Source organism: Pollicipes pollicipes, unplaced genomic scaffold (assembly GCF_011947565.3).
Source record: "Pollicipes pollicipes isolate AB1234 unplaced genomic scaffold, Ppol_2.1 Scaffold_6138;HRSCAF=7277_pilon_pilon_pilon, whole genome shotgun sequence".
NCBI lineage: Eukaryota > Metazoa > Arthropoda > Thecostraca > Pollicipedomorpha > Pollicipedidae > Pollicipes > Pollicipes pollicipes.
Window position 1 is genome coordinate 15,999,038 of NW_023596818.1, and position 26,213 is coordinate 16,025,250.

Below are 26,213 nucleotides of genomic sequence, written 5' to 3' on the forward strand. Positions count from 1 at the left end.
TGGTACACGCGCTTGGCCGGTGCACTGGGATGGAACATGTCGTCGAGGAGTGCTTCACAAATTCATTTTTCGCTCCTCATGTGACATGCAGATGTGTGTTCTCAGCGTGCAGATCTGAACCACACTCATAAGCAGAAGCAGTCATTTCCAGTTGAGCTCCCCGCGTGCTGGCCGCGGCTGGACGCCGATTAGCTGTGGTGTGTGAGTATCCGGGTGGATGACCTAACCGCTGTTGACGTGCTGCAGGCGCTGTACCACGGCAAGTTCATCTACCGCGGCTTCACCATGCCCTTCTACAAGCGCATGCTGAACAAGAAGCTGACGACCAAAGACATTGAGTCGGTGGACCCCGAGTACTACGGCTCTCTCGTGTGGGTGCGCGACAACAACATTGAGGAGTGCGGTGAGTGGAGCGCTCGCCACCCGAGCGACCGGCCGGTCAGGTGGAGCGCTCGCCGCCGAGCGACCGGCCGGTCAGTGGAGCGCTCGCCGCCCGAGCGACCGGCCGGTCAGGTGGAGCGCTCGCCGCCCGAGCGACCGGCCGGTCAAGTGGAGCGCTCGCCGCCCGAGCGACCGGCCGGTCAAGTGGAGCGCTCGCCGCCCGAGCGACCGACCGGGCAAGTCGTGCACTTTCGGGGCAATAGTAACACAGCTGCCAAACTGGGCCAGGTGCGTCCGATAGCGGGGAAAATCTGGTGCAGCGAGAGAAACATTGTGGAAGCGCGTCCGCGTTGTGCCCTGGTGGTGGTAAGTGCTGCTTCGTCGCATTAACGTCGGTTGCGCGGTGCTGGGTGTAGCGACGGGTCACATGCCGAAGGGCTTGACCACCAGCTGATGTGTGGCATCAGCTCCCGGCTGCGGTATTTACTGTCAGCTATGGTATCCGGCTACGAAGTTAGGTTCTTAGTTGCTAACTGGCGGACTTCTTGGTAACTCAGAATGTGGAGAATAAGCACCGAATGCCTCGAAAGTTCTCGCATACCGTGACTAGTTATGCGATTAGTGAAAGGTCAGTGTCTCACTTGCTCCATTCTTGGCAACACGGGCAGCGCGTCCTTGACTTATTTATATCAGCCACCGTTGGTTGCTGGTAAAGTGTGGAGTATTTGTGTCTGGGACGTAACGGCGCACTGGCTAGCGCCGTGGACTGCCACGTGGGGAGCTTGGGTTCGAATCCAGGTTGCACCTTGGCTCCTGGGCGCTTATATGCTCAATGCGGCCACGGGCCCTCCATGAAAGGGACGTGACCACCAGCGTCGCGTTACCCCGAAAAAGGCTGCGACGGGCAGTACTGGCTGATTTCTGTCTGTTGCGTTGTCGGTTGGCTCCAGCCTGGGCCGTAACCCTTGCCCGGCCGCCGCCAGGTATGGAGATGTACTTCTCTGTGGACTGGGAGAAGCTAGGCAAGATCATGCACCACGAGCTGAAGGAGGGCGGCGACGACATCCTGGTCACCGAGGAGAACAAGGAGGAGTACATCAAGTGGGTATCGTGTCAGAGGTGGCGGCTGGTGGCTGCCGCCACGCCGTGCCAAGTACGCTGGGCCACTTACGACGACTGCTTGGTTTTTCTAATCGACAATCACTTGTCTTAGATTTGTTCAAGTGAGATGTGTTGACGGGATACGACTGTCTAGCAATGGTTTTGTGTGTGCTTCTGTCGGTCGTCAAAAATGCTCGCGGACGCGTATGTGCTGGCATCCGAACACCGATACCTGTGCGGGGTCAGATCGGGTCAGGTCGTGACACTACCAGGATAGCGCACATCGCACGTGGTGCGTACCCTGAACTCCTCCCTAACCTCCGGCCCCGCCGGGTGCTGGTCAAAGTCATTAGTCTCATATTTGTTCGGATGAGATGTGTTGACGGGGATACGGCCGCCTAGCAATGGTGTTGTGTGTGCTTCTGTTGGTTGAAAAACGCTTACAAACACCTATGTACTGGCATCCGGACATTGCTACCCGTGTGGGGTCAGGTCGGGTCAGGTCGTGACATTACCAGGATAGCGCACATCGCGCGTGGTGCGTACCCTGAACCCTTCCCTGACCTCCGGCCCCTCCGGGTACCTTACGCCCTCTCACCCAGGCCCTCCCGCCCGACAGACTGGTGACCTCGTGGCGCATGACGCGAGGGATTGAGGAGCAGACGCGCTCGTTCTTGGACGGCTTCAACGAGAGGTGGTGCCGCTCGAGTGGCTGCAGTACTTCGACGAGCGTGAGCTGGAGCTCATGCTCTGCGGCATGCAGGAGATCGACGTCCAGGTGAGGACGGCGAGCTCGGAGAGCCCGGTTCGAGTCTCACGCGGGACGCAATTTTTTTTCGCCGGATCGTATGGCGATAACTGACGCGAGAGGTTATGGCGCAGAGGTCAATGCATGCGGCGAGAGATAAGGCGGGGATCGTGTGATGATTGAGATGAGACGGATCGGGGTTGCGCTCTGGCCTGCGACGCTCGTCGGCTGTTCTGGTTCATGCCTTGCCTCCGTCCAGGCAGGAGCGTAATGCGCTCCTGAAATGTTGCCGCGGTCCCACTTCCATTTTGTGTCAGTGTGTATGACCTAAATCGTCAAAAGCAGAATATATATATATATATATATATATATATATATATATATATGTAGTGCCCCACATATATATATATATATATATGTATATGTTGGAAATACATTCTATGTACAGCCACCTACACTGTAACGAGCAGGGATGCCGGTAGAGTAAAGGTCAACGCGTCTGCGTTAACCACTGCACATGTCTGAGACCAGAGTTACGGGGTTCGATTCCCGCGGTGTCCGCCCCTTTCTTGCCAATGTGAGAGGCAGGCGACGCCATATAGCCTCAGCAGCCGAGTGCGTCGTAAGCCCCAATGACACGCACAGCGAGTGTGCACGCCGTCGCTGACCGGCGCCGCCGTGGTGCCGCCACCAGGACTGGCAGCGCAACACCATCTACCGGCACTACACGCGCAACAGCAAGCAGGTGCAGTGGTTCTGGCAGTTCGTCAAGGAGAGCGACAATGAGCGGCGCGCCCCGCCTGCTGCAGTTTGTCACCGGCACCTGCCGCGTGCCCGTCGGAGGCTTCGCCGAGCTCATGGGTGAGCGGGGCGCGGATCGGATGGGCAGGCTTAGTCCGGCGCCCCGGGGCACGGATATGGCGGCAGGAGCCTGGGCGCTTCAGATGCATCCGGAAGTGACGGTGCGGGGGTCAATCTGTTTGCTTTTCTAGTGTACTGACTAGTTTGTCTCGTTCTCTTCGCTGGTTCCGGGCACTCTCGATCTGAAATGACGCCAGTGGTTCTGAAGAGACAACAGAATCAGCTTGTCTTCGTGCAAAGGACTCTGGAGGACGTCGAGCCCCACGAGAAAACTGCGCCCGGTCGACATCCCTATGACCACGCCGCGTGTTTTGCCGCTGTGGTGGGGATCTTTCCGTCTTGACGCGCAGTACTCGGGACGAATGCAGCGCGTGCTGGTGACGGGAGGGGTTGACATCTCGTCACGCACCGCCGTGCTGCGTCCCTTTATGACCTGCCCCCGCCCCCGCGCCGCCGCTGCCCGCAGGCAGCAACGGGCCTCAGCCTGCTTCTTCTGCATCGAGAAGGTTGGCAAGGAGACGTGGCTGCCGCGCTCGCACACCTGCTTCAACCGGCTCGACCTGCCGCCCTACAATACCTAACGAGCAGTTCGTGGAGAAGCTCACCTTGCCATCGAGGAGACGGAGGGATTCGGCAGGAGTGACGCGCCGGCGCCCGCGCCGCCTGGCGGCGGTCGGCGCGCCACCCGTCGGCCCACATTCCGCGCCCCGCCGCCGCGCGAACGCGCGCGTCACCACCACGTACGCGCGCGGCTAGCTCGTTTCTACAAAATACGGGGTCTAGATTATGCCGATACCGTTAGTCCAGTTGTACTGTGATCCACCTCTATTTTACCCTTGTTGGGCGGTGCGCGGACCCGCCGGACCGGGGTGTGGTGTTGGGGCGTGGTGTTCACGCCCGCGTGTTCCGTGCGGTGGCCCGGAGGCAGGCGAGGCCGAAACGTTCAGGACGAGTCGCCGGTGCCTGGCCGCCTGCCGACGCTTACGTCGGCGTGCGTGTGACTGTTTGTAAATAATAATTCAACTATGAACCGATGAAAATACATGACCACGAATCGGCGGCGTGTCCCTGGGAGGCCGCTGCCGTCCGTCAGCGGCGTCGGCGTCAACTGCGTCGGGTCGGCCACAAAGAGCAGTCAATCGTCCCGCCAGCTGAGGCTTGTATTCGCCACATCGGCTGAGCGCGGCCGTGAGAGGCGAGACCCGACCGGCGCGCCGGCCGGCCTCGCGCGCGGAAGCGTTCGCCGCCGGCCGGGCGTCGTCCCCTGCGCGTGACGTCACAATGGGGGCCGCTGGCCGCGACTAGAACGCGCGGGCGACTAGACAGAACGGAGGACTAGGCGGACGGGGGCCGCCCCTTGCCGGGCGGCCGCCGTCGGCCGTCTGCCGCGTCGGGTCGTACTTGTAAGTCTTTGTGACGGCGCCGAGGCCGGCCTTCTTGAACCGCATCTCGTCGTAACGTTGCCGATCCTCCAGGCTCTTGCTGATCTTCATGTTGCTCCAGCCTGCGGCGCGGCAGAGCGCGTCAGCCGCGGGAAGAAGACGCTGGCTGGGACAGGCTGCGACGGGCCAGGACGCCGAATGACATGCCGCGCACGACCGAATGGCTGATAAACGAGCGTGCGGACGTGCACCGGCCGTCACAACCATACTGCTGTTCTGCTGCCCTATATAGGGAATTAATCGTACGGGCCGCGGCGTCCCCTGTCCTGTCAATGACTTACTTTCTTTCACACCCTGCACAAAGGGCTTCTTCTGTATCGGCAGCTTGCTCTGGTCGTGCACGATCTTGGCTGGGATGTTGAAGTACGTCCGCACAACGGGAATCTTCAGGAAGATCACTTGTCCCAACGCCACGAAATTGGAGCACACCCAATAGCACAGGATAGCCTGTACAAACAACAATGAAACATTGTGTAACGTCATGAAATTGGAGCTCACCCATTAGCAGAGGATAGCCTGTACAAACAACAATGAAACATTGTGTACCAGTTGCACAACTGGCTCAAATCAAACCCTTCAATTCCAAAGGCAGAAACATTTTGTAACAGTCGATCAATGAATTCAAATTAAGCACTCTTGAAGCTAAATACACACTAACTTCGACAAAGCAAGCTCAACAGACAGTCAACCGTCAGGTTTTCTTCTCTTTGTCATGCAACTGCTGGCTTAGATTGTCCCCCAATTCCCGGCCTGGCCACACATCGCTGACCGTAGAAGCCTAACACCACCGGGTCATCATGCACCGTAACTTGGCCAAAAACATCCGTTTTCACACAACCCGTATAATATTTACAATAATCCCACAATGCCCTTATGAATATATATATATATATATATATATATATATATATATATATATATATATATATTACTACCCTGTAACACCCTTACAATGCACGGCTATTTTGGTACAGAGGGCCATATAGCTCCTCAATAATTACGATATGGACCTTTACACCTCACAATCCATTTCTTTATCGGTCCAGTCCCATTCGTGCCGTGAACTCAGTGAGACAACTATTTCGCAAGTTTCACCATTTGAGGGCGGACCATCACCCGTCATCCCCCTCCTCTCTCCCTCCCCGTCTGCTCACCGTCGGCCACTTCGTGCTATCCCCCTCCCCGTCTGCTCACCACCGGGAAGAGGGCGGGCCACCACCCACCATCCCCCTCCCCGTCCACTCACCGCCGGGAAGGGGGCGGGCCACCGCCCACCATTCCCCCCCCCCCTCCCCGTCTACTGACCGCCGGGAAGGGGGCGGGCCACCACCCACCATTCCCCTCTCCGTCCACTCACCGCCGGGAAGGGGGCGGGCCACCGCCCACCATTTCCCCCCCCCCCCTCCCCGTCTGCTGACCGCCGGGAAGGGGGCGGGCCACCACCCACCATTCCCCTCTCCGTCCACACACCACCGGGAAGAGGGCGGGCCACCACCCACCATCCCCCTCCCCGTCCACTCACCGCCGGGAAGAGGGCGGGCCACCACCCACCATCCCCCCTCCCCGTCCACTCACCGCCGGGAAGGGGGCGGGCCACCATCCACCATCCCCCCTCCCTGTCCAATCACCGCCGGGAAGAGGGCGGGCCACCACCCACCATCCCCCTCCCCGTCCACTCACTGCCGGGAAGTTGATCGTCAGCGGGAAGACGACGAACGGCATGGCGCGCAGGAAGTACTTGACAAGGTGGGCGTTCGGTGAGGTCGGCAGCCTGGCGCCGTCCGCGCCGATCTGCGGCCAGAGGGCGCGTTACGGCCGCTGCCCAGCACGCGCCGACGACGACGGCGCCGAGTCACAACCACCCGGCGGACAACGGGCGAGATCGCTCCTCCCGTGGCGCGCACGCTATACAAGATTGACGACAAGGGAACAAGACAAATAATTGTTGTTTCATACGACCGTACACGTCGCAAAAACGCATTGAAATTCTCCGCGCGTTCCACGCCCGGAGAGCCGTGCTTAACGCGGGGCGGCCGGGCGAGGTCACAGCCGCCGACCTCTATCGTGGCCAGGAGGGTGAGCGCGGTCACGGCCGGCAGCAGGTAGTACGGGTCCGGCACGGTCAGGTCCGTGAACCACAGCATGCCGCCGTCCTTCATCGACATCAGCGGCAGGTTCGCCATCTTGCGCAAGCCGAAGAACACTGACACGAAGATGGGAATCTGCGAGCGAGGGTGAGGTTGGCGATGTTGGTGAGAAGACGACGTGGCGAAATGACGGATGGCCTCTTCCCTCAGAGCGCCAGTCACGACGGAGTTGGTCCAACAGAGATATGTCCAGGAGTAGCGATCATTCATTCATCCAACATAAATGAAAAGACAATGCGTGGGTAGATGACGATGCTCAAGCCGCAAGTATATACTGGTACAATGGAGTGGACCGAACTGCGCGGCACGAATGACGAATGATGACCCACCTGCGCCATGGGCACCAACAGGCTCTTCAGCGGGTTGATGTCCTTCTCCTTCATGAACTTTATCAGTTCATTGGTCCAGCGCGACGCTAATGAAGGAGACGAGCAACATTATCAGCGGTGATCAGATCTGAATTAGATAAAAGCACGTCTGGCATACGGTGAAACAGGACTAAACTAACTGTTTAGTTAGACTGTTTCAAATTTTGCCGCTGGCTACGATCTCATGTCCACAAAGCCCTAAGGAAAGCACATTGAAAAATCAGTCAACCACCTCTTGATTCGCACCACCGCCCAACAACACAACCCAAGCAGCACTGACGGCGATCAGGGATTCTGCGCCGATTGCTGACGTGGGATCCGAGCCTGCTGCCCCCTCCCCCCGGCTGGCCGCGGCGGCTCTCACCTTCGATCTCGTTGCCCATCTGACGTGCCTCGGTCATGCGCACCTGCAGCGCCTGCATGCGCGGCAGGTTGTTGTTCATGGTGACGGCGTTCTTCTGAGAGCGCACCACCAGCGGGAACACGCACAAGCGGATGACCACCGTGCCTGAGGACGGATGTCATCGGGTCAGGGGGGGGGGGGGGGCAAGCGGCACAATAGGGCACATATCCATCCAACGAAAGCCCGGCGTAGGTGGCTGCGGTGCGCCCGGATTCGGCACCAAAAGCGTTCCCTGACCACCACTGCCACTGCGGCAGAGCTCTCAGTCACGCCAGCGGCTCATCGCCAGTACGGAGCCGGCCAGCACCCGTGAACCCCGTCATCACCACGTCTTCCTCCACCCACCCTACGAGGATCTCTGCATCAGCGCACCGCACCCCGCCGTGTCACACCCTGCACTGCGTCGTCTCGCAGTACGTCACCGCCAACTGCACGGCACGGTGGGATGGGGTGCCCATCCCACTGTGCCACACACCCAGCCGCGCCGTCTCAGACCCCATACCACTGCCGATCCCCCCCCCCCCCCCCCCAACGTGTTACACACCCCACCGCGCCGTCTCACACCCCATACCACTGCCAACGTACCCCCACCCCCCCCCTCCCCCCCGCAACGTGTCACACACCCCCAGGTTACCGCTAACGCATCTCACGCCGCTAACGCTATCGCGCTGTCTCACACCCCATGGCACCGCCAACACCCCTCACCCCATCTTCTCACACAGCCGACTGCCCTGCCCCGTCGCTGGGCTCGCCGGGCACCTCACCGACGGCGATGGCGCCCCACCACGGCAGGCCGGCGCTGACATGCAGCATCTCGAAGAACTGCTGGAAGAGGCCGGGCGGCGTCCAGCCTCCCAGGCCGAGCGAGGCCAGCGCCGGCTCGCCGAGCGCGTTCAGCTGCTGCAGCGGCTCCACCAGGTCCGCCACCGTGTCGGCCGGCGCGCTGCTGCCGGGCAGCGCTCAGGTCACAGGCGGCGAGGCTGGGCCGCAGTGAATGCAGACTGACAGTGGGTACAAATGGCTGAGATGCTCAATGGTTGATGCACAAACAATTTTAAGTGTATGAACACCACATTACATCTTGACACAGAAGTGCAGCCATAGTGGACGATCTCACTGCCAACAAACCAATGGCAGGTTGTGTCAAGTAACAGTAAAAACAATCTGAGCAGAACTAACAATAAGACAAGCATCAACAGTGGAATACCAATGCATGTGGGCGTCGCCAGATACACAATCAACTGGCCGCCAGACACACAATCAACTGGCCCAGCCACAATGGACCAAGACATAGCACACAGCAGGGGTTGGCCCATCCGCCAGGGCGGCACGCTCACCCTGGGGCTGGGGTGGCGGCCAGCTGGTCAGAGCCAGGCGGCCGCGGCGGAGAGGGTATGTAGTCGCCGGTGTCGGTGCTCTGGCAGTGGGCTGACAGCCAGAGGGGCGCCCCCCTCCAGCAGTGGGCCGGCCGACGCGGCGCGCGGCCAGGGCCTGCCTCTGACGTCCGGAGCATGTGGTACAGGCGTGAGGAGTGGACACGGCCGACCAGCTGTCAAACAGTGGCAGGGATCCAGATCAGGGGTGTCTAGGTGCAGAGGTGGTGGGGGTGAAAAAGGCCATGTAATGGACATACTGGACAATGTACAAGGTGTTGTTTTTATTGCAAAAGACAATACAAAACACTAAGCACAAAAGCACCCAGCACATAAAAAGCAATACAAATCACACTTCCATACAAATACACATATTTATTACTGCCTTAGGTACACAGTGTGTCATGTGCAGCTTAACATACTTACCAGGGCCTGAGGTCTGACAAGTTGCTTTGCTGATCTGCAGTCAGTCACAAGTACTCTGAATACTTTTGAGGCCAACATTGTTGCTTGATTGCTATGGCTCTCAAGGCAAGTTAATAAAAATGGTTCTGAAACAAAAAACACATTTACCTTACCACATGCATGCAATGCATAAGCTAAAAAATTATTGGCTTTTAAAATAATCAAGCCTATATGATTTCACTGGAATAAGGGAAGCTCTACAGCTGCCAAACACTTTGCTGTTAAACATTTGGTACAGCCTCTCTCAAATTATCATGAATTGCCCGAATAACTACATTGAAAAACCACTGCTTCATTCAGGGAGGGAGACACAGAAGTATATGTATGATAGCCCAGTACATCTTGCAAAAGCTGGATCCCCTGCATCACTAGAAAAGCATGTTACCAGTGGTTAGCAGAAAAGAGCTTCCTCCTGGTGACAATGTTGGAAACAAACATTTCAGAAAATATTTGGCCCTATGGGCACTGGCACAAATTACACAGCAGCTGCTAAATTAAGTGAAAATGATCATCAGATGGTTTTCCACAGTGCAGCCCTTCCATGTCATAGACAGATGTAGAATAATCTGAACGATGATGTGAATTGGTGGATGTGGGTTGCGGGATCAAATACATCGCTGAGAAAAATAGCAGTGCATCATGCCATGACATACACATCATCTCAATATGCACCACTGCCAAAACCAGTAATCAGTATAGTCCTTCTGCATATCATCAATCAATCAGTATAGTCTTAATAGTCTTTCTGTGCTCAAAACCAGTAATAAACCCATCACTATTGACATGAGTCAGGCATCTAACTTACATATGAAGTATATTACTCTCAGCTGAAATGCTGCAATTTCATTTCTTTTCAGGCTTTAACTACATAAGTGTAGCTTTCTTTTCAGCTGAATGACCCCACATCCCTCCCTAACTTAAGAATAGAAGTGGCCCAAATTTAGGGAGAAACCCGGTTGCTGACATATTTAGGGGTGCAGGTTTCATCACTTCATTGCTCAACCTAACCAACTTTGAAAAACTACACCCCTGTACAGTTGTTTACCTATCAAAATGCTCATGATCCTACCCACACAGCATGGATTAAATAGATACCGCATGCATCAACCTTGTCTCAAGCACATTTAATGTCACTTTCCCCTGAACAGGGATAGCTTCTTTCTATGGCACAAAAGCTCGTGTCCACAAAGGCGCCAGAGAATGGTATGAATGCAGTTTACTCTACGTGACAATTCAGTCAGGAAATATCCATCGGGTTCCTTCCGACAGTTGGTTTCAATAAAATGTACCCCATAGGCTTTACCTATATAGGCTATCTCATCACGAGGGCCCACGAACAATCGCACGGGTATTGAGAATTTCACAGCTTTTAGCTCATATGCGCCAATTCAGGTACAGGAAGACCCCACGAGTTAAAACAATCAGTTGAATTTAGTTTTGTATTTAAACCGGCTGGTTAATTCACCTTCTGTCGGGTCGTCGGGTATATTTTAATATTTTTCAACCTTTTCAACCTTTTCACCAAATATTGCATCAAAAACCCAATGGAGATTGTTTGTAAGCAGACGTGGCGAAAAAAGTCGAAAGAAGCGCAGCAGTGACATTTCCGACGAGCGCCGCTTGTCAAGGCCTTATAAGAGGCCGTTGTTGGGTGAGGGTTATGCGTACGCTTTTTGACATATAGTTCGTCGAGTCGATTTTCCTTATTTTCACAAACTCTTTTGTTTATCTTGTTATTTCAGGTACTTCCTTGTGGCCTGCGGGCCTTGAGCATGCCTGCGGAAATGCGAGCGATGCATGAAAATAATGCAACTTTCTCAGTTGTGGCGTGTGTCCCGTCTTTTCTTTATCACTTCTTTAAGTTGTTGTATTGGCCTGTTGAGTATTTCTGCTCAAGCAGGGCCTCAGGAAAAGCTGTCTTGTCTTGAACACCTAAAGAAATTTTATCTGGGAGAATGTGTTCAGAGCATAGAGAGACCAGTACATGCTGGAAAATGGCAGTGGTAATATAATGGCGGTAATAACAAATACATGCCCCAGTAACCTTTGCTCATGTATCACAAAAAGCAAACACCTAATATGCATGCTGTTCACCCGGATCACTAATTGTATCTGTTAGGGCTTGAACTGAAGAGCAGCATTAAACCAATGATGGTGAATCTTAACATTATGTAATAGTTTAACTAATAAGTATGTAGGTTAAGGTAACCTTAAGCTTTATTATAACTTAAACACCTCACTTAAATTTTTTCTTGCATCTGTGCAGCATGCATTCACTCATAGGGTCTAGGAATGCACAGTTTGTACTGTGATTTGCAGTAATGTGTGCAGGGCTTGTTTGTCTATTCTTTATTCTTTTTTTGCTGATAGGTGTCTTCCATCTCCTGCCCACCTTTGGCCATGGAGACACCAAATCCAGAATCAAGCCTATCACCTGAAGCTGACAAAGACTCGGAGATGAAACCTGATCAGGCCAACAGTGTTGATATAGACCCAGCTATTAAAGAGCTGTGCTTCACAGATGACATTGAGGCACTCTACAAAAAACTATCTGTTGATGAGGTTAGTATGAGCCAGAACATTGTGTTAGAAAAAGAATGCATATAGTTGTATGTTGATTGCCTTAGGGTGGTCCAACTACAGAGACACTCAGTATCCCAGTTATTGGTCTTGGCTCTACAGAATATTATGGTCAGATTCTAGCAGACCAGGATCATGGCAGCAAGTTACCATTTCCAACATAGCAATGCTCTTTTCCTGCTGATTTGCCCCATGAGACTTTATGATGTGCTCTGCCAAGCATCTCCAATTCATTGCTGCCATAAGTTGGAGATGGAGCTGCTCCTACTCTGCCTGAACTATATCTGTTGCTGTAGGAGCGCCTGGAATCAGAGATGGAGTCACTGCTTGAGCAGCGCTGCCACCTGGGTGCCAAAATGGCCGGCCTCCAGAAGATGGCACCCAGCCTACAGTTTGTACATGCTGATGCTGACCAGCTGAGCAAGATGATCTCCTTCACCACCACCTTGGCCATCAATGTGTCAGCAAAAGTGCGCCAGCTCGACAGGGCTAAGGTTGGTCTAAGATCTGGTCCCCCTTGTCTGTGTTTGTTTCTTCTGACTCTGGTATGTTTTTGTCTAGGCCTCAGCTGGTGCAGCCTTCAACTGTGACTTGACATGGTCCTGCTTACCTAGCTTTTTGGTCGTGGCCTCACTTCCTCAATATGTTGCTCTTTTTATCCATCCCATCTTTGGAGAAAACAAGCAGCAAAAGCCCATCCTCACATGAATCAATCAAAGATATGACTTCATCAGACGACGGTCGCTGCGCCGCCGCTCAGCTGCGAGCGCCACGTGCCCGCAGACTCGAGTGGCATCCGCGCAGCAGCGCGTCAACGACCTGCTGGACCTGAAGCTGTGCGCCGAGGGCGTGCAGACGGCGCTCCAGGCTGAGAACTTCGAGCAGGCGGCCGCGCACGTGCACCGCTTCCTGGCCATCGACGAGTCGGTGGTGCGGCTGTCGGAGGCCGGCCGGGCCGGTGACAACTTGAGCTCGGCGTTCGCGCTGCTGCACCGGGCCGAGGCGGAGCTGCACGCGGCCGTCGAGGCGCGCTTCGCCGAGGCGGTGCGCGCCGACGACCTGGCGTCGATCGAGCGCTTTTTCAAGATTTTCCCGCTGCTGAACCGGCACGACGAGGGAGTGAAGAAGTTCGCTGAGTATCTCTGCAGTAAGGTAAGGAGGCTGAGAAGCCAAGTATGATGTTTTTGTGTTTGACCTTTCTTAATCACATGGCATACGTGGAAAGGCCTGACCGAAGCCATCTCAGTGTCGTGATGCACAAGATGAACATTCAGCAGGATGTGTGCAAAGTAACACGAATATAATGTCTCAGGTTTTGTATGCGTCGATGGTTGAAAACGCAGAGTTTATGATGCAGTCTTGGCGACTACCGTGGTGCAAATCCTGCCGAAAAGTCACAGATGCACGACTAATACGCGTACTAAGTTCTGACCACCACCACGATTGGTTGACAGCTGGAGGTGTCCGCCGCCAAGAACCTGAAGGAGGCGGAGCGGACGAGCTCGAGTGACGCACGAGCGGCCGTCATCTGGGCCGACACCATCACACTGCTCTTTGAGGGCATCGCCCGTCTCGTTGAGATCCACCAGCCCATCATCGAAACGTTCTATGGTGAGCGCGGGACGTCCACTGCCGTGATCCAGTGTATGTTTACTTGTATCTTTGTGCAGAGTTTGTAGGAGCTAGAGACGCGCAATTTTTTAGAAGTTTGTGCTGCGCTGCCGACATCGGCTTAGGCGCTTGTGAACTGGCCTAAAGCTATCCCATTTGGGCTAGTGATTTCTCTCGTGCTGGATTTCAATGAAAACAATGCAGACAATGGTGTTCACCATGCTTCCAGCATACATCAGCCTATGTACTGCTCCAGCACCTGAAATGCTATATTAGACAGAGTTGCGCGCACCGTGGGGCTGAAGCGCTATATGACCTACAAAGACGTTTTTCCTTTACAAGTTTAATAGCTGAGCAGTTTGGCTTCACATTACAGAGTAGAAATATCCAGCCAAATATACGCCATCAGTCTGTGGAACCCTGTGACTTAAAATGATGCGAACCACGCCATGGGTCGAACACTCAAAGCCCCGCCTTCACAGAACCTGTCGCGTGGCGACCTGTCTTGCCCTGACTGTGACCTCACCCGCGTGCAGGTCTCGGCTGACCTGACCTTGACCTGACGCTTGCGCAGGTCCCGGCTGGCTGATGGCCACTGTTGAGTTGCTGCAGGCCACCTGCGACAAGGAAGTGGGTCGTATTGTGGCCAGTTTCAGCAAGCACCGGCAACTGACGGCCAGGGTACGTGGACGCTGACACTGCGTCGGGCGTCACGCCCGGTGACGCGGCCGCGCACGGACTCATTGCGGGTCTCAGGTCGCTCGCTGGACTTGTTCCTTATAGAGACGCAGGTACAGGGTGTCGTGCGCGTGTAAGCTTAGGTACGCATGTTTATCTAAGCACCGAGGGGTAGACCGTCTCGGCTTTGTGCTCTTGTAAGTCGTGGAAAGGAACGGAGGTGGCCTGGACGGGAACTATAGTTCGACTGGCTTGCCATGTTCCCGATCCGCCCACCTCTCGTCGCCGTTAGTGTTCGCGCGTCTCCGCTCTCTGCGCTCCCTCGCCACGGCACTCCCGCCCAGACGCGTACCTCTGACCTGGGACGGAGCCAAGGGGTCCATCCTATGGTCCAGTAGGATGGGCCCCTTTGATACGACCCGCTCCCTGATCCAAGAGGTTTCGGAGGGTTTTGGAAACCCTGCGACACCTGCCAGAGTAAATTTGACTCTCCGCCCACGAGGGAGAGTTTTGGCCACGTGTCTGCCTGTGACAGTCTGCTGGCCCGCGGCGGCAGGTGTCGCGGGTCCATGAGAGTCTCCGGGCGTCTCGCGCGGCCGCTGCCACCGCCGCCGCCTCTTCCCCCGCCTCGGCGCCGGACCCGCGCGAGCTCGACCCGCTGCTCGGGGAACTCATCATCATGCACGCGCGGGCTGAGCTCTACGTGCGCTTCGTGCGGCGGCGAGTCATGGTGAGTCACGAGGAGGCGAGGAGGCGGGGCAGCGGGAGTCGTTACTCGACATTTTTGCGGTCGTAGTGACCAATGCACGAAGCTGTTTGAATGGACCTTTCGGCAGTTTCGTTCTTCAACGGAAGCTGTTATACTCACTTCCTTTTTTGCGCTGCCATACTCATTTTGTGCGATATGGTTATCTTGCACTGGCTATGTTTATAGGTTCTTATCCGTGATCACTTTTCGTTGTTCTGTTTTTGCTTACTGTTTATTCTGATGACAACTGACACGTTATAGCTACATATTTATGCGAGGTGTCAGTTGATGTCAAAAATCATACGCCATCACCTTCCAGGACGGTAGTTGCCAATGTTCTCTAGCCATAATTTGGTTGCCATGTTTGCGAACAGGCCAGTCAGAGCTATAAAAAGTATAGTGGAGATTAAGATCTAGTGTGCATTTATAGGTTGAGCGCAAGATGATTCTTGGAGCCTGACTGGCTCCAAGGCAGAGCCAGCCGACCAGTGGCTGTACAGTGTGCGGCGACCACTGTCAGTCTCGTAGATTAGATTGTCTGTATGTGGCCGGCACGTGGGCATTGGAGCAAATGCGCTTTTCTGCATGTGCACGTCCTCCCTGTTGCGCACAGAGATGAAACGGACACAAACGGACACTTTTAGCGAAAAAGCCTTCGAATTTGACCGGGTCGGTGTTGCCCCGGGCAGAGCGACATCGAGGTGGGCTTCTTCGATAACGAGCGCGCCGAGAAGGCGGCCAAGCTGGAGAGCATCATCAAGGGCAGCGAGCTGAGCCGATGCATGCAAGAGCTGGTCGGACACTACATCTCTCTGGAGAGGTGAGAACACACGGTATCGCAAGGTCTGGTCGGACACTACAGCTCTCTGGAGAGGTGAGAACACACGGTGTCGCAAGGTCTGGTCGGACACTACATCTCTCTGGAGAGGTGAGAACATACGGTGTCGCAAGGTCTGGTCGGACACTATATCTTTCTGGAGAGGTGAGAACACACGGTGTCGCAAGAGCTGGTCGGGCACTACATCTCACTGGAGAGGTGGGAACACACGGTGTCCCAGGAGCTGGTCGGGCAAACATCTCTGGAGGACGAGGATACGCGGCGTCCTAGGATCTGGTCGGACACTACATCTCTCAGGAGCGGTGAGAACAGACGGTGTCTCAGACCCAGCCGTTGAGGGGACGAATGGTCGAAGCTTTCTGCCGCTCACCTGGCTGGTCAGTCCCGGCTCCCCGCTCCGTCGTTAAGTCGTTAGGTTTTCTCGCGGTGTGTACGCCGCGGGTGGCAGCACTACATCTTTACGGCAAGTCTGTCAAGTCTGCGGCCTCAGAGCGATCTCGTCTTTTACTCGCCCGCAGTGACTCGTGTGGATCGGGTAAAGCTGTACGACTAGGGTATGGGACGGGCTGCTGAGCCGCCCGCCCACACCGCCCCATCCTGATGTGAGTGGTACCATTTAAAGCAAGATGCAACAGAATTATCGCATTTCTGATCATTATTTTAGTTGACAGACCGGAGGTCAGCCGAATCGCTGAAGGAGACAATCGCCAACATGCTAACCGTATGCTCGCTTGCTATGCCAGGCTGTGCACTCACATTTACAAGCACATAAACACATCGGCAACGGGTTTCATTCATGAAGCCAGAGGTTGCATTGAGGATGAGCTCGAACTATGCCATGTCAGCATAAGGCAGCCACATCACAACACCATTCACTCCATGGAATTGATACTTTGTCACAGGTCAACGCCGCAGCATTTCAACACGGATGCAACCCACCCCCCATCCTGCATACTCGCTGATAAATGGTTACATCGGTCGTCATCGACCGAAGCCAGGGCTTGGAAAACATACACTTTTATTTAGGATCAATCAGTAGACGAATTCGGCCGTTGATTGCCTACTGGTGAAGCCCCCGGCTGGCAGCGATATAGCAGCACATAATAAAATTACGACATGCCACATGCGTGCTTAACTGATCGTTGTGTTGGTTTGAAAACAGAACGTCCATGTTGTCGAGTTTGGTTTTTGTGAACAAGTTTGGGAAGCCCCAGAAGGCTGGAAAGGGCCCCAATGTTTTATCTTGACTGCGTGTCAGCCGTCAACTTGGCTCCACAAGCGAACTCATGCACCCTGTGGTTGGCTGAAGCTGGCGAAGATTTTACCTAAGTTACGTTATCCCGTTTTGAACCTGCGGCGGACCCGACCTAGAGATCTCGGAAAGCATGACCTGAAGCTGTCGTCCGTATGCCGTTGCAGCTACTACCTGACGGAATGCATCAGCAAGGCGGTGAAGCTGGACACGATCGAAGAGGGCTCCCTCACCTCCAGCATGATCGACGACGTGTTCTTCATCATTAAGAAGTGCATTAGGTGGGTTGACGAGTTATGATGGCCCTATCCTGATGAGTTCGGTGTCTGGTCTGTTTGTTTCCGAGAGGCTGAGCACAAATGTCAAGCGCTGTTCTCGTCTCCTGTTCTGCTTGGCTTTGGGGACCGGCCACCGTCCACCGCTCCGCGCCTGAAACCGATGTCGGCTGATGCTATTGCGGCTGTCGTTATCATTGGTCAGCCGGTGCTCCGCACAGTTGTTCATGCGACGCGATCCGCCCGTCAGCTGTCGCTGTGGACCGACAACCGACATGTCCTCCGCCTGTCGGCGCATTCTCCACGGCACTGGTCACTGACTACTGATCAGTGCTCGTGATCAGTGATCATTGATCACTGATCGGATGTCTGCTTATCGCGACGCGATGCGCGACGACCGACGGCGCGGTGTATGCTCGGCGCGGCTGATGTCTCCAGCCCACGCCACCTGCCTGGTTCTGATGGTGTCCCCCCCCCCCCCCGCTTCCGTCATGTTCTGACACTGACCCAGCCAACACGCTACTGAGCTCAGACTCTGACCCCCCGCCCGACCTCCGCCGTGCGGCAGGCGCGCGCTCTCCGGCGGCAGCGTGGACGGCACGTGCGCCATGATCAACATCGCCTCCACCCTGCTGGAGACGGAGTTCTCGGCCGTGCTCGAGCGCTACCTGCGCCAGGGCTTTCCCGTCCGGCTACCTGGACCTGAGGCCAGGCGTACAGCGCGCTGCAGACCAGCCTACAGCAGGGCAAGCTGCACGCGGCTGACACCGACGCCCAGAAGACGCAGTTCCTGGTGGGTGGTGCTGGCGTGGCGGTGCGGGCGGGTCGAGGTCGCGGCTTAGGCCGCTCCCCCTCAACATCAGCTAACGGATAGGCCATTCACTCTCACCAGGTTTCGAGATGCAAGCGTCACCGGGAGACATTGCGGGTGTGACCTCAGCACGAATGGGCTGGGAGACACTGGCTCTTGCCTTCGAGGCGTTGACGTGAAACGGCTGATAACAAAATATAACGCGCTTTACTGCCTGTGCGTGGGGTGCCCCACTTGTGTTTTTATAGGACCATGCGTATATCCTGTGGACGCCTATATCACCGTTGGCAGCTTTCTCCTCCTCTCACCCTTCCTGCCGACATGACCCCTGCCGTGCCGTCCCCGCAGACGGCGCTCAACAACGCGCGCGCCAGCCAGGAGTACGTGGCCTCGCTGTGTGCCACGCTGCGCCAGGAGGCGACGGCGCAGCTGGGCGGCGCGTCGGCGCACGAGCGCGACAAGCTGTTCTCGTGCCTGGCCAGCCTGGAGGCGGCGTCGTCGCGGTTCGACACGCTGGCCGAGGTCGGCCTGAAGCAGCCTGCGCTCCAGCGCCATCAAACCCCGGGTGAAACCGTGGGCGGACGGCTTCACGGCGGTCAGCCATGATATCACCGAGGTTAGGCGCGGCGGGTGCGGAGAGAGATGGGGGGGGGGGGGGGGAGGGAGGGGCGGCGTTCATAGCGTTCATAGCGGTTGGATTGGTGTGGTTTTGTTGGGAGGTCCTGACGGGCGTAACGAGTTGTGCCTGGTGTGAGTACGAAAAATAACGTTCGAACGCGCTCTAGTGGTTTGATACGGCGTCCTGAGTAACCTTGTACTCTGTATGTTTATTGGCGGTCAGGGTTATTGTTGCTACAGCTGAAAACGCACATCTTTGAAATTGCATTGATGGGCAGTACGCCACTCACTAAACGCGGCTCTAACCGGCATGTGTCACCCGTTTGCTGTGTCCGAAGAACCGTGTTTCCGCGGTAACTAGCCACAGATACGCAGTCAGTACATTCTGTCTGAATACACCCCGCATGGTCTTCATCCAGACGACCATCCTCCTCAGCATCGGACGCGTCACCCTTCCATTCCCTGGCCTCTCGCCGTGACGCGCTTTACAAGCGCCTGACCCTACCGTCGTCCTCCTACTGTCGCTCGGCTGCTTCCCGTCCCCGCCCCCCGTCCCCCACCCCCGCTGACCGCGGCCTCTGGCGGGCATCAGGACGAGTTCTCGCAGTACGAGGCAGACGACCCGTTCGTGAGTCAGCTGGTGGCGCGGGTGGACGGCCTGCTGGCCTCGTTTCGCGACGCCCTGCTGCCCGCCTCCGGCCAGGCCCTGGTGCGCGCTGTCATCGAGGAGATAGCCACGCAGCTCGAGCGCAATGTGCTTAAGTCCCGGTTCAACAGGGTGAGTGTGGTGGATCGCGACATGGGAAGGAAGGGCGGGGGAGGGGGCGCTTCCGAAAGCGCCGGGACGGGGGTCATTTGGGTCAGAGCGGTGAGCTTTGTTGGCCGCGAGTCGATAATCGCAGGATGTGCGCCTTGTTCGTGTTCACCTTATCATGCCAGTTATGTCTGGTCGGTGATTTGCACGCTACTGGGTGGCACCATATACATAAGTGTGAGATTGGTTGTTTTCATATTGCCACTGCAGGCATGCGCTGTGTTGTTCCGTCCGGTGTTCGGACGAGGCTTACTTTCAACGTCTCGTGCAGACGATTGAGCCTCACCTGTCCTCGTGCATACCGGTGTCGGTGTCTGGCTGGTCAGCCATCAACGCTGCCCCTCTGCGCCATTTTTCGTATTGTCCCCCTCCTCCCCCCCCCCCCCCCCGCGCTCACCGGGTCGTCCCTTGACTTCGCTCCGCCTGCGCCCTGAACAGCTGGGCGGTCTGCAGTTCGACAAGGAGGTGCGCAGTCTCACCACCTACCTGTCGTCCGTCACCACGTGGTCGGAGCGCGACCGGCTGGCGCGCCTCTCCCAGATGGCGACGCTGCTCAACCTCGAGCAGGTGCGCTGCGTGCGGCCAACGAGGCGTTCCGGGCAGGGTCCGGCGCCAGGCAGCGGGCTCAGTTCGCTGATTCGTTGAGATGGGCGGAAGCTGAGGTGCAGCGAGGGGGTTCCTTCCGAAAGCGGGAGACCGATCTTTCCATTTCCGGGTGAAATAAAATGGGATGGCTATCACTCGTTATAGATGTACCAGTGGCGTCATTTAATAGTTTGCATAAAAAGCGCTTTCGTTGGGTGCTGTTTTGCGTCAAGGGAGCTTTCGTTGGATGCTGTTTTGCGTAAGGGAGCTTTCGTTGAGTGCTGTTTCACCACCGGCTGGGACCATTTGCTTTCAGCGGTTAATGTGTGGAGCTTTTCGATGTCGTTGGATCACGTCGCCCCCTGCTCCGCATCCGTGTCCTGACTCGTCTTGTCTTGTCTTGTCTTGGCAATGTCAGGCTCTCGCCGGCCGGACCCGCCGGCGCTTGAGCTTCCGCGCTTCCCGCCAGGTATCGGAGATCGCAGAATACTGGGGCAGCTCTGCCGCGATGACGTGGAAGCTGACGCCGGCAGAGGTGCGCAAGGTGATGCTTCTCCGGGTCGACTTTAAGCCGGAGGAGGTGATGAAACGACTCAAGCTCTGACTGACGACGGGGCGCCGCCGACTATGTAGCGTTTTCACAGCCGCCCTGTTTTTTTTTATCTGTTTCTTTGTCATCCGTCGCCATTTTGGTCTCGCCCTTCTTTCCTTTTTGCCTCCATTGCTCTCTACATGGCTGCAGCAGCTGCTACTCGGTCTCTGCCTTTCCGACATTCGCAATCGTTGATACGCTCGCGTGCACCGTGTTCTCTTTATGCGTTGGGGCAAGCTTAGCACGACCGATCCGACGTGCTGATATGTTGAAATGAGCCGTTGCAATGAGGGGTTGAGAGGTGGCATTGTGATTTGCACTTGTTTCGTGGTATGTACTTTGATACTTGCCGGCAAATGCACGCAATGGGACCGACATGGCGTCTTCTCGGTGGCTGGACAGCTGCGTGTGGTGCTACTAGCAGACGACGACAAGTCCGGACAAACTCTCAGCTATGCAGCGGCACGTGTGTCATGCCTTCACCTTTTCGAAAACAGCTAGCGACCCGCGAACCGCTTGCCCGGGTATTGGTGTGCAGCCAGGGCGCGTTCATGTTTCCTTCATGTGGTCTTCCTATGCGCATGAGATTCGTATGCTCAATGTGGACGCGTATAGAAACACTACTGCATATAATTGTACTCAGTAGCGCAGGCAGGGGGAGGGGGTCACAGGGGGCGCGTACCCCCCCCCCCCTCCCGTAGGTTCCGAGGGGTCCTTCGGGCACATCGGAACCCCCGGGACCTGCGATTAAGAGCCCGTTTTGAGGGAAAAGCCATGCAGAGGTCTCATTCAGGGGCCCCAGCCCGCTGGGCCGGGCACTCTAATGTCAGCCAGGGGGCCTTGCGCGCTGATCAGAGGCCCACTGAATCGGTAAGGGCCTACATTTTGGTCAGACACCACCAGTAACGCACAGTCGGCTCCTTGGCGGCATGGGCCTAAGGGCCCCTTTCCCAAGCAGAGACAAAGCCGAAATCAGCGATTTACATTGCTCAGGCCCCACAGACCTGCCAGGGGCCCTGTATTGTAAAGCAGCCCGAGTCGGCCAGAGGCAGTATTCGAGGAGATTCGAAGGGCCTAAAGGCCCCACCTGGCCCGACGACCAAGAGCCCGATTGGAGGGCCTAAGGGCATAAAGGGCTGGCCGGAGTCTTATTCAGGGGCCCCGACCTGCGAAGACGGACCCTCAAATAACGGCCAGACGGTCCTTTGCACTCATCGGGGAGCCCCGGGTCAACGTGGGCCTACATATCGGCCAGCTACCACCGCACCACGTAATGTCGGCCAGGTACCACCGCACCACGTAACTGGCTTCGTGTCGGTATGGACCTGAGGACCCACTTCCCAACCAGCTGTAAAACCGAGGCCAGTGATTTACACTGGTCGCGGCTTTGTACCTGTCAGGGCCCACAGTGCCTAACAGAGGGCCCTGTGCTCGCGAAGACCCCGAGCCGACCAAGGAAAGTGTTGACGAGACCCGAAGAGGGGCCCGGGTGGCCCACCGGACCTTACAATCAAAGGACCGGTTGAAAGGCATACAGACCCGAAGGACTGGCTGCAGGTCACATAAAGAATCGCAGCCCGTGGGGTTGTGACCTGAAATATCAGTCGGAGGTCCTTTTGCACCGTTTCAGAAACATCTGAGACAATGCGGGTGTCTAAGTCGGTCAGAGACCACATACACCCAACAGTCGGTTCCATATCCGTCTGAGCCCTTGAGACCCATTTCCCAAGCAGAAACGAGAACGGGGTCCGCGATTTGCAATGTTCGGGGGTTCCTGACACAATGAGGGGCTCCTGTGTCGGTTGGGGGCCACAGTGCCTAACAGGGGTCTTGTGGCGGCAAGTGGCCCTGAGTCGAGGCGGTGTTTAAGGGGACCCCGAAAAGGGGCGAAGGGTCTCTCGAGACCAAAGATTAAGGGTCCGATGGGATGGCTGAAGGGTCCGAAGGACTGGCTGTAGATCACTTTAAGGGCCCCAGTCCACAGTGCCGTGATCTCAAATGTCAGTAACATGGTCTTTCGCACCAATAGGAACCCTTGAGACAGAGCGTTCCTCTATTTCGACCAAAGATCACGAGCAACGAACGGTCAATTCCGTGTTTGTCTGAGCCCTGGGGCCCATTTCCCAAGCGGGGACAAGGCCGGGTCCGCGAATTACGTTGGTAGGGCTCCTATATCGTTCAGGGGCCTACAGTGCCTAGCAGGGCATTCTGTGTCAACAAGAGGCCTCGATTCAGTCAGGGAAATGTTTGTTTGGCAGGGACGGAGACGGGAGCCCGAATGGCAGAGAGTCACTTGCGTTGGTCGGGGCTCTCGAACAATTGGAGGAAACAAGAACTTATAATGAGTACTTTCACTGAGGTAGTAGAAGAGTACTGTGCCAGTAAGGGCCCCCAGTACCGAACGGTGGGCCCTCCAGCTCTTTCCAGAGGCCCATTACCACCCACTCGGGTGGGGGTCAAATTGACCCCCCAAAGGTTTTTTTCTGAATGGTTTCCGAACGCCGCAGCAACCCCATGCCAAATTTAGATGAGTTGTAGACAATTGAATAACAGATCGTCTGGCACCAAAAATTTAAACGTACCTTGTAAGGTTGCTGACCTATGACGGGTCAAAGTCAGACCATTGTTTCAGCGAAGGCAATTTCTAGGAAATCGTTCAATCTCATCCAACAACGGAGTGTTAGAAGAGGCCATACATCTCTGAGATACTTTCTTAGGCAACACAACAATTAATGAACAAATCACATGGGTCTAGGGTCATGTATGAAAGTCAGGCCAAGGCCACAATCAACCTGTTTTGCTACTCTAGGGCTTGCTGTTTGGGGTAGGCTCGGGTGCTCATTTCGAATTTACTGATAACAGAAACCGTTTTATGCACCTTCCATGGACTTACTGAAGGTCAGAATAGGTCACCGATCTAAAATGACCCGGGTCGGCATTTTGTTTTTGGGAGCATACTGCCTAGCGGAATCTTTGTCGCTTATCCAAATGCGAAACTCAAAGCAGTCTCGTATGATATTGGCCACCATGACTTTCAAAAGGTCAAACAAGGTCACTGACCTTAAATGAGCGTGTGAACTTTTGTTTAGAACAGGTGTTTAGACTCTAGAAGCCCTTTGGAGACCAACCTGAAATTCGACCTTGTTTGGCCTTATTTGACCCGAAGGTCATAACCCAGAAGCTTAAAAACTGGACCTAAATGATTTCACGTACAGGTCAACACACCCTGTGAATTTTGTGTCCCCAGCTCTTTTAGTTCCTGAGATCTCAGCGGCGTCAAATTGGCCCTCCACCCGAGCGAAGGAATCTAACCGGCCACCCGGGCGCGTGTTAAGCCGAACTGGAGTCTATATGCTAGTTATTTGAGCACCTGCGGTGCGCGAGGATGTTGTTATGTTAATGACGGTTCGTGTGTCGATCCGGAGTCAACTGCGCGGGTCAGAAGACCTCCCGAGTCAGGGAGTGGACCAATGTGCTATGATATATTCTTCTAACGGCCTCCAGACTCCAGATCGGCCTGAGGGTGCCGCGCCGTGTCGCCAGAATGACGGCCAGAAAACGCACCGCGATGGAACAGAATGTCCCTTCAGCTCCTGACCGGGAACAACAATGTGCCCTGTAGTGTTGTATTCAAGGGGCCCCCTGTACCGCAAAGAAAGAAGGGGTTTCATTAGCGCTGAATGGAGTGGGTCGAAATGAGTCTAAAACGCACAGGGCTATCCCATGTATCCCCGAGCATGCTCATCAGAATTGGCCAGGAAACAAATGTCATCAAAGTGCTTGAGTCTACGCGTCGGGTGCCGATAGCGTAGTGGTTCACGCGCCGGCGTCAACTACTGCACGTCCGGGAAACCACAGGTACGGGGTTCGATTCCCCGCGGTGTCCGCCCTTCCCGCCAGGGTGAGAGGCTGGCGGCCCCATGTAACCCCAGCAGCTGAGTCCGTCACAAAGCTCCAAAACCACGGTCGTCATCTCAGGGAGCAGGGATAGCGCTGGCTGGGGTTGCGGTTTTCGTAAAACTGGACGACGTTGGCCACTACAAGTAATGCCAGGAGGCGGGCGACGAGCGAGCAATAATTACCATAGTAAAATAGTGTTTTTGAATGTTTTTAAAAAAAAATATTCGTACAGTTCAGGGATTACACAATGCAAATCTTTTTTACCACTTCATGGATGTTCTTTGGATAGATTATCAGTTAGAGCATTACAACAAATGGAATTTTACCCCACTGTTCCAGTTTCACCACCAGATTCCAGCACCACTTGGCGGCGCTACAGACCGATGCGTTATTGTTATTAATCTAAAGACCGCACAGGTGATACATCCGCCTGGAGTGTCTCTAAATACTTGCTTTGGTGTCCAAAAGCGTTCACAGGTACTTCTTTCAGATGCTTCACTTTTTAAGCCCATCTGTTGGCCATGCTCTACTATAAGCCGCGAGGCCAAGGCTGCGCGGCCAACGGACGCTGCAACGCCTAGCGTCCAGTTTTTTGTTTCTACGATATGCGAGCATAGGCGTAGGGAACGTTTCAAGAGGTGTAGGGGGGGGGGGGGCTAAGTGCAGGCTACATTTCAGGAACTTTTCTGGAAAACCAGCCGGGTGACCGGGACGGGGGGGGGGGGGAAATATGGGGGGTTATCACTCTTTATTCAGGTGTAATGACTGCTATTCTAGATATGCATCTAGAGCTGCTTCTCACTAGTGCATGCTCTTGCCTATCCGACTCATCTATGTCATTCGGGAAATAAGGCTATCCAGCTTCCCAAGATTATTCGTCAATTTCAACGTTGCCTTTCCTGGGGAGCCGAAATTCCACATTCCACGAGTGGGTAGGCATTTTGGGTCATTGGGGAGGCATCTGTCTCCACAGGGTATATGCCAAAATATGGCCTGAGCATAGGCTGGTGAGAATTTTTGAGGTGAATCGATGGCTCACAGTACAGTAGATTTTGCATGCGCCTTCATTTCGCTGGCTGATTTTCAAGAGATAAAACTTGTCACGGCACTTTAGGCGGAAACAAATTCGAAAGCTTGAAACTGCTAAAAACCATGTGATAAAAGCCATAGAACTGGAGATTCTTCTTTGAAAACCAAGCCACAGAATGAAGGTCCTTCTGGCATATATTCCATGGCTGAACCCTGCTACCCTCCGCCGTCGGTGGCCACTGTCCTGGCCCGACTGCCTCCGAATGACTGACCGCGGACTGATGGTGTGGCTGCTTTGTTGTCCATTTCTGGATCAGCGTTGCTACTAATTGGGATGTAAAACATGTGTTGGACGCCTGCACCAGTACCTTTTTCCGAATTATCTTCCCTTACACCTCACCACCGCAGAGAGATGCCGCTGGGAAGCTGCCCCGTCATTCAGCGTAGTTGGCTTGATCTGCTTTGTGCGTAGGCCGGGGGTAGCCAGAGCCTTGCTAAGAGGAACACAGGGTTGACAAACGCCTCCTTTATGGTGATCCTCCCTCCCCCCAAAAATATCCCCGGCTATAGTTTACTTGTTAACAAGGGATTCG

The 26,213-nt window shown here is 55.3% G+C and overlaps 2 protein-coding genes, 1 long non-coding RNA gene and 1 pseudogene across 3 annotated transcripts; 2 read left to right on the forward strand and 2 right to left on the reverse strand.

Annotated features, from left to right (window-relative positions):
• Positions 1-4,092, forward strand: part of LOC119105367 (E3 ubiquitin-protein ligase Su(dx)-like) — a 4,373-nt pseudogene extending 281 nt beyond the window's left edge.
• Positions 4,093-4,392: 300 nt separating this feature from the next.
• Positions 4,393-8,381, reverse strand: LOC119105369 (mitochondrial inner membrane protein OXA1L-like; the record flags this gene model as incomplete). The annotated part of the gene is made up of 7 exons (XM_037228837.1): positions 4,393-4,595; positions 4,815-4,980; positions 6,214-6,324; positions 6,591-6,755; positions 7,010-7,095; positions 7,413-7,556; positions 8,216-8,381. Coding segments are annotated over 7 exons (1,041 nt in total), but the record flags the coding sequence as incomplete, so codon positions are not given.
• A 413-nt stretch (positions 8,382-8,794) lies between these two features.
• On the reverse strand, positions 8,795-10,668 carry LOC119106205 (uncharacterized). The gene is made up of 3 exons (XR_005095098.1): positions 10,593-10,668; positions 9,251-9,375; positions 8,795-9,000 (listed from the first exon to the last, which is right to left on the reverse strand). It is a non-coding gene; the product is annotated as an uncharacterized LOC119106205 (long non-coding RNA).
• A 750-nt stretch (positions 10,669-11,418) lies between these two features.
• Positions 11,419-21,066, forward strand: LOC119105857 (conserved oligomeric Golgi complex subunit 4-like). Its single transcript, XM_037229412.1, is given in 17 exon segments — positions 11,419-11,443; positions 11,660-11,851; positions 12,166-12,363; positions 12,653-13,021; positions 13,324-13,480; positions 14,055-14,161; positions 14,715-14,888; positions 15,596-15,726; positions 17,164-17,277; positions 17,840-17,951; positions 17,953-17,976; positions 17,978-18,064; positions 18,431-18,619; positions 18,621-18,698; positions 19,293-19,478; positions 19,953-20,081; positions 20,569-21,066. Coding segments are annotated over 17 exon segments (2,388 nt in total). The 5' UTR covers positions 11,419-11,437; the 3' UTR covers positions 20,704-21,066.
• Positions 21,067-26,213: the final 5,147 nt, after the last annotated feature.